Source organism: Cebidichthys violaceus, unplaced genomic scaffold (assembly GCF_023349555.1).
Source record: "Cebidichthys violaceus isolate CVI_PGR_0920_01 unplaced genomic scaffold, fCebVio1.0.p SCAF_22, whole genome shotgun sequence".
In the NCBI taxonomy this organism is placed as follows: Eukaryota; Metazoa; Chordata; class Actinopteri; order Perciformes; family Stichaeidae; genus Cebidichthys; species Cebidichthys violaceus.
Genome location: NW_027176395.1, coordinates 6,009,616 through 6,016,395, shown reverse-complemented (window position 1 = coordinate 6,016,395; position 6,780 = coordinate 6,009,616). Strand labels below are relative to the sequence as shown.

At 41.9% G+C, this 6,780-nt stretch overlaps 1 protein-coding gene across 1 annotated transcript in view; it reads right to left on the bottom strand.

Annotated features, from left to right (window-relative positions):
• zgc:103755 (uncharacterized protein LOC449988 homolog) overlaps window positions 1-6,780 on the bottom strand; it is a 35,180-nt gene that overhangs the window by 13,749 nt on the left and 14,651 nt on the right. Inside the window, exons 8-9 of the mRNA XM_068717993.1 lie at window positions 4,051-4,186; window positions 3,654-3,785 (exon numbers count right to left, since the gene is read on the bottom strand). Coding sequence (XP_068574094.1) covers window positions 3,654-3,785; window positions 4,051-4,186 — 268 coding nt within the window. The remainder of the gene's footprint in view (window positions 1-3,653; window positions 3,786-4,050; window positions 4,187-6,780) is intronic.

Sequence of the window (6,780 nt, the reverse complement as noted above, 5' to 3'; positions counted from 1 at the left end):
AATTGGCGAAGAAACGTCTTAACCTTAGCCAAAAGTTGTTTACAAAAGGTAAGCTTTTTGTAAACAAAAGAGATAGAAAAGGAAGTCCTTGTATACAACATGTTCTTGAATATGAACACCTCTGTTCCTTATTGGACTTCAGGTTTGCTCTTTGGCTGACTTGTACTGCGATAAACTGGTTCTTTGGCTCCACCGACTCCGTTAACACTAGCCAGAGACAGTATGGAGTGCTGCAGAGAAAAGCCAACCAAACCAAAGAGACAGTATATGAAATACTGCCCTGTTCTTTGATACACAGCACATTAAAGCCACACAGCTGGAGCTGCAGTACCTGTCTTTCTCACTGAGGCGTCTCCCTCTGAGCCCTGATTGGAACCAGGTGGACTTTTTTGATTATCATGGGTGTTTTTGACAGATGGAGATAAACCTTTCCACCCACACAGAGACAAAAGAGACACTGTGACTTCTATGCAACACAGAGATTAATAATCATTTTAGTAAGGAAAGTAAAGTGGTCAGATTGGAAGATGACATAAATAATGTAAAATCAAAGTTTGAACAATGTGAAAGTCACTTTGGCAACTGAAATGATGCAATATTTTTGATATTCTTTAGTTTGACAGTTGAAATTAGCTGAACTAGGACATTTATAAATCTGTCAGTATAATCTCTGTAGTTGCTGTATCTGTTAAATATGATCAACATAGATTGAGTGGTTTGCATGTAAATTCATTCTGCAGAGAGGCAGTTTATAGAGTTCCTCAAGTTCGGAGAAACAAAGAGAATTACAAAGTGAGAAGACAGTGAGTTAAAGGCAGAGACAAAAAAAAAAGCTACAGTGAAAAGATAAAACACAAGAGCAGGAGAGTGAAGAAGTGTGACTAAAGGAGCGCACGACATTGTCGAATAACGACGAAAGACAAAGTACTGAAAGGCATTTTTTCTTGATGGAACTAAGACAGTCCCTTTTACTCCAATGCACACTAAAAACACTTAAATATGCTGAGACAAGCAGTTACACACACAAAAGCCCCAATGACAGCGAATACAATAGAACAAAAAAAGAAAACTTCAAAGGAATCTCAATACAGACTCAAATAGAATACATTGAGAACGTTTCTTGCAGAAGTAAACACAATTATGTTCTTAACTAGTTTATAGGACCAAAACTTCAAGCTTTTTATATTGTTTGTTGACTTGAATTGAATCTACCATTAAACGGACAAAAGCCTATTAGTTCTTTGACAGCAATAAAATCCACTAATCTAAACAGATTTAAGGAGAAAAATAATCACCTCTAATGAGGATTTAAATCATACATAAATCTGTCACATAAACTGGCTCACATTACTCTCAACTCATTAGCATTTCATAAAGTTTGAAACTTTATATTGCGCTTTGAAAAGGCGTGAGAAAGATCTCCAATCAACCTGGTATTTATTGATTGCCATTTGGGCTCACATTTAGAGAGAGCTGGGAAACGTTCCCCCTCAGAGGCAGAGCTGCATCTTTCCTCTGAACTCCAAAGACTACACCTCCACTCAGAATACCAAACACTTCTTGTCACTTGACCTTTAGCTTGCAGGGACCTCCTGGCTCTATCCATCCCTTCCATATACTGACATTTGCTTCAAGTGACAGACTGCAGCACATGCTGAGGCTTTATGAATCAAGCGGTGGTGCCTTTTGTGTTCTCCCACCCGCCCTTTGAGGCATGAGCTACAGTTGACACGTTCTAAAAAAAGGGGCCAGCGTGGCATAACTGCTGTGTCGGTCTCTGCTGGCTAGCCGGACGAGACAGTTCCACAATGACCCGTCCAATCCATAAATGCACGCGAGAGAGCTGTCTGCACTGGACAATCCAACGGGACGCTAGAACGCGGGGTCCAGAGTTTGGGGCTGTAAATGGCGGACAAAGGCCCTGAGAAGTGGCTGGCCATAAATTGGTCTGGTTCCTGGGTTGCATTGAGGTGCTGACACACACCCTCACATGGATTGCGTGCCCACACATACACACTCACTTACACCTTGTGATGAATGGCTGCCATGTTATTCAGCCCGTCTATGCCCTGGTTATTAAAGTCCTGCTTAATTGGACTATCAATCACAGAATTCCATAGGCCACTCTGATCTGGACGTGACTGGAATAGCACGCCTCAATCGGCCTTCAAACCCTGTGAATATTACAGCACCACAATATAGCTGTAAACCCAAGAGCAGGCGGGAACCACAAAATCTGACCAAGACGAGGTTTCTACAATGTTCTGAGGTGACCGGACTGCATTATGGGGGGACATCCAAGGGCTGTGAGAGCAAGGTCTTGTTAGCAGTCTAATTTATGCATTGTTCCTTGGCACTGGTTCAGAATCCACTTTTCAAAGTATTCAAGGGAGATTAATAGGAAAGTCAAAAAAAAAGTGACATGGCGCATATGGTCTGGGAACGTTTTGGAAGCTGATGACCTCATCTGGACGTGGAGTGACGGGGTCCCCCCATTATGTCAGCATGAAGACTGTCAGTACTGGCATCCATTTTGGTATCCAGAAGGGTTTGTGTTCCCACACTAGTAACAACACAAAGACTTTCTAATTCCGTCAAACATTTATTTTCACTAGATTTAATACTGCTAATGTTGACGAAACAGATAGTTAATGCATATTTAAGATTCTGTCGCTTACTGATGCACTTAATGGAATACTGTTACGATCACTCCTAAGAGATGGAGAATGGACATTTTGTTCTCGTTTATCTAACTACCTAATTAGGAGATGATAGTTTAAGATCAAAGTAAAGAGACAGTTTGTCTCCACCCTGGGATCCTCCAGGTTTACAATCAGTCCAAGGTGTTTTCTACTGATAACTCACACGGTGCTTGTAGAGAATGCTACGACCCCTGGTTTAGAGGAATTAAACAGCCTGTTGCTAATAATACATTGTGTTGTACATGATGACTACATCAGTTATATAACAGAGGCAGAGGATCATCAGAATATCACACAGGATATGGACACTGTTGTAATTCAGTGAGTGGAGAGCGGGGAACCATTACCACCAACACTTCTTCAGCATGTCTTCCCCAAGGTAAATGACAAAATGGACAAGCACCGGCCTCTGTTTCTACTTGATGCAAGTGCTCTAAGCTTATGTCCCAAAACCCCTTCAGTGAGCGCACTTGAAGGATTATTCCGTAACTTCATTAACTAACAGTCAATAATATGAAGCCATTGATCCAGACTAATATCGTTTCTCTGAAATGTTTGTGTTCCTATGAGGTTGAGTTTTTGTATGATATGTGGTTTCTAATAATGTCTCCACTGGTCTCCTCCAGGGGACTGTACATGAGATTACCTGTGACGTGAGGAAACAGTTTTCACCTGTGTTCACAAAAGGTTCACACATTTCTTCGCCCTCAGGGCCCTACAGGCTATCCAGTTTCACTGCCTTTGTGGTTTGTGATATGACTTGATAATTTGTGCCAGAACTCCGCGGGCAAACTCATTCCTCCGATTAACTCTGCCTCACTCTGACGCACATGGAGCAGCGCTGAAGCATCCCTAGCTCGCTCAGCTAACGACCAAACCCCGTCGAAGGCAGATTTTGAATAAGCAGCAATGGTGGAAAGAACTATGAGCCGTTTGCAACTGGTTCTTTACCTGTGTTTATCTTGGAGCTGATGCGAGACACGTCAACGCGACGAGGGGGTCGTACGGGTGTCGACGCCTTTCTGCTGCTGGTTTTAAGTCTTTCCAAAGGTTTGCTTATCTTAGAGAGGGGAGCAAAGATTCCTGTGACACAAAAAAGGAAACGTTTTAACAATACAAGAAGAAGATTATTGGTGATTGAAGATAAACAGACAAGTCAAATAAATAAAACGGCAAAAGACACACTGCAAATGCTAACTTGAACACCATTAACAAAAAGGACAAATCTAATTTCCTGGGGTTAGATGAGATACCACTAAAAACCCAATTGCACCAATTAAGCCCTATGAAGTCAGGAATGATAGAAGTAATTAACAGAGCGAGCGGGTGAGTCAGAGGCCTGACCTACCATGTTTGATTCGACAGGTGAAATACTGAACCCCGGCTACCGAGCCATCGTTCTTCCCCTCTGCTTTGTCCAGCTCCACTCCGGCCCAGAGGCCTCCAGAGAACTCGGTGCTACCACAGAAACGCAGGCTTCCAACCTGTGCGAAAACACAATTATACACCACAGAAAGTCAAAACAAATAGAAAAACACAATTTGCAAAAACAAGACATGCTGCAACAGAACTGGCCAGTGCACCGAGCAGAATGTGAAAATACAAGGGCAGAACCCCCACCTGAAGCCACGACTACATATTTTGATGTGTGTTAACTAAAGCAGCAGCAGAGACAAACAATATAAAAACAGGGGAAAACGGAGATCAAAGCATTAGACTGTGCCAGAAAGAGCAGGGAAGATAATAAGAAATTTGATTAGCCAATCTCTGCAACTTGACACACGGTGATTCTGTTCTCATTGTGGCACAATAATCAATCAATGGATCTTTCTTTCACAGCAAATGTCCGTCTGGGCTGGAATTAGTATATTCTTATCGTCATGTCTGTTTGCATCTATGCGTGTGCAGTTTGTGCGAGGACACACCACTAAAGCCACACAAAAAAAACAATCAACTACTGAAGTTGCATAAGGATATTCAGGGACCTGATTAGACAGCAAGAACTGGGACTGGTAATGGTGGCCAGTGGTTTTCTTTCAGTCACCATTACTCTGTGATCAATGAAACCAAACTCTGAACAGAAGATGTTACTGTACATCCGCGATGAGGGTAGAGTTTTGTCGGACAAGCGATCATCAAAATCGTTTGTTCCATGATCCTGAGGCTTGCAAGTCAGTGAGCTCGACACTCATTAAAACCTGACAATCATTAATATGGCTGGCCATGATAATACAGGGAAAAAGGTCAAGAGATCTCTGAAACTAAAGCTGCTAATGCTAGTTAGCGTGTGCAATGTGAAAGGCAGATGTTGCTTTAATGCTCGATGCTCTCAATTTATTCTCAACTATTTCCATTATGAAACATTTCCCTTCAAAATGTGTGCAGTTATTTACTGTGTGAGTCTAAGCAGTTAGGCTGATGCTAAACTAATGGTGGGTAAAAGGTACCCTTACTGCGCACTACACACCAGCAGCATCATTTGTGGGGAACGGGTCATCTCTACCAAACCGACTGCCATTGATCGGCCTGCAGACTACACCTACAGCACGTGTTTTTATTGCGCTTTTACGTTTAAATGAACAGATCCCTTCTTTTACTTCCACGCGGTGCTAGATTCCTGCTGGTGAACAAATCTTTGCACCGAAATAAGACTTAAAATAAGGAGGTTCTTCACCTAAATTCAGTGAATTTGTGGAAAGCCAAAATCTTGATTGCGATTAATATTGGAGTAGTTTTGCAGCCCTACCAAAGAGCAAAAAGCCACTCCCTGATAGAATAAGCACTTTGTCAGGATCTCTTTTAAAAAAACGTTAATGCCACAGGAGTCAAGAAAATCAAAACATTGTTCTACAGTAAGACTGAACGGTAACTGTACCTGCTGTAATGTATTTTTCAGTGAACTTTCAGGGAATAAGAGCAGGCTGATGAAATGGCACTGAAATATTAGAGATGTCACACTGCAAAATGACTGCTTGACTTTCAGAGGCTGACCACGTTGACTTTAGGCAGCACAGGGCTGATATTCAAGGTGCACTCTGTAGCAGTCGTGCTGAAGGACTGACAGCTAAACATTTGAACTCAAGACTCAGAAATCATGTGACATAATGTCAACTACAAGCTCATGTTTACCTACATGGATGGTTTGAGGTTACTGTATAATAGGAGTCTCCGGTCCAGAGAGATGGCATGAAGAAGCTCAAGGTTTTATCACAAATATTATTTGCAATTACTCTAATTTGTTTGTCATGCTACATGTTTAACAGCACAGGTACAAAGGAATGGTGCACAAGTGACAAATAATAATAGAGTTGTGTTTAGTAAGAGTGATGCAACTCCAAAGACTGGCTCTACAATTAGTCACACTGCGCATTACAGTCAACTTTGCTGAGTGCCCATAGAAGTTACAGGCTTTTAGTCACATGAATCTCATGTATTTGTGGTTATTGGCAAAGTCAACTACAGGTGATGAGATAGGTCTGGTGATTTTAACAGTGGATGCGTCTTTCACCTGCTTTGTTGGATCACTAGGCAGATTCAGGGTGGACTGGGCCCATGTGTCAGCATGATGACTAAAGGCACACATCGGTCATTGGAAAAAGGTCGGTTTCGCTAAATTTAGTGCCGATTTCTGGGGTTTTCATTGCATTTTTGGAGCAGGAGCACCGTGAAGCCAATTGTCAAGGTTGAATTGTGCCTTGAACGTGGTGAGAAAACTGCATATTATTTGACCTGTGGGTCTAAACCTCCACCGCTTTCAAAGCGTGCTTCTTGTCAAAAGGATTACACATGGCTTATAGCACCACACTGGAGTTGCGTGGTTAGGTTGAGCAGCCACACTAAAGGACTTATTTGCATTACATGAAGGAACTGGGCAAAAAACAAGTTGGTTGTAGGATGAACTTCTTGGCTAAATTCATAGGTACGGATTGTTTTAATTGACTGAAAGAAAGGTTGCTACAATAAAAAATAGCAAAAGCTGAAAAGACACCTGTGTAATCAGACGTGCAGATCGTATGAGATGCAGACGAAGAGTAAACTGCCTGCTTTAAACAGGACGTTTTTAAAACAAATACTGCAC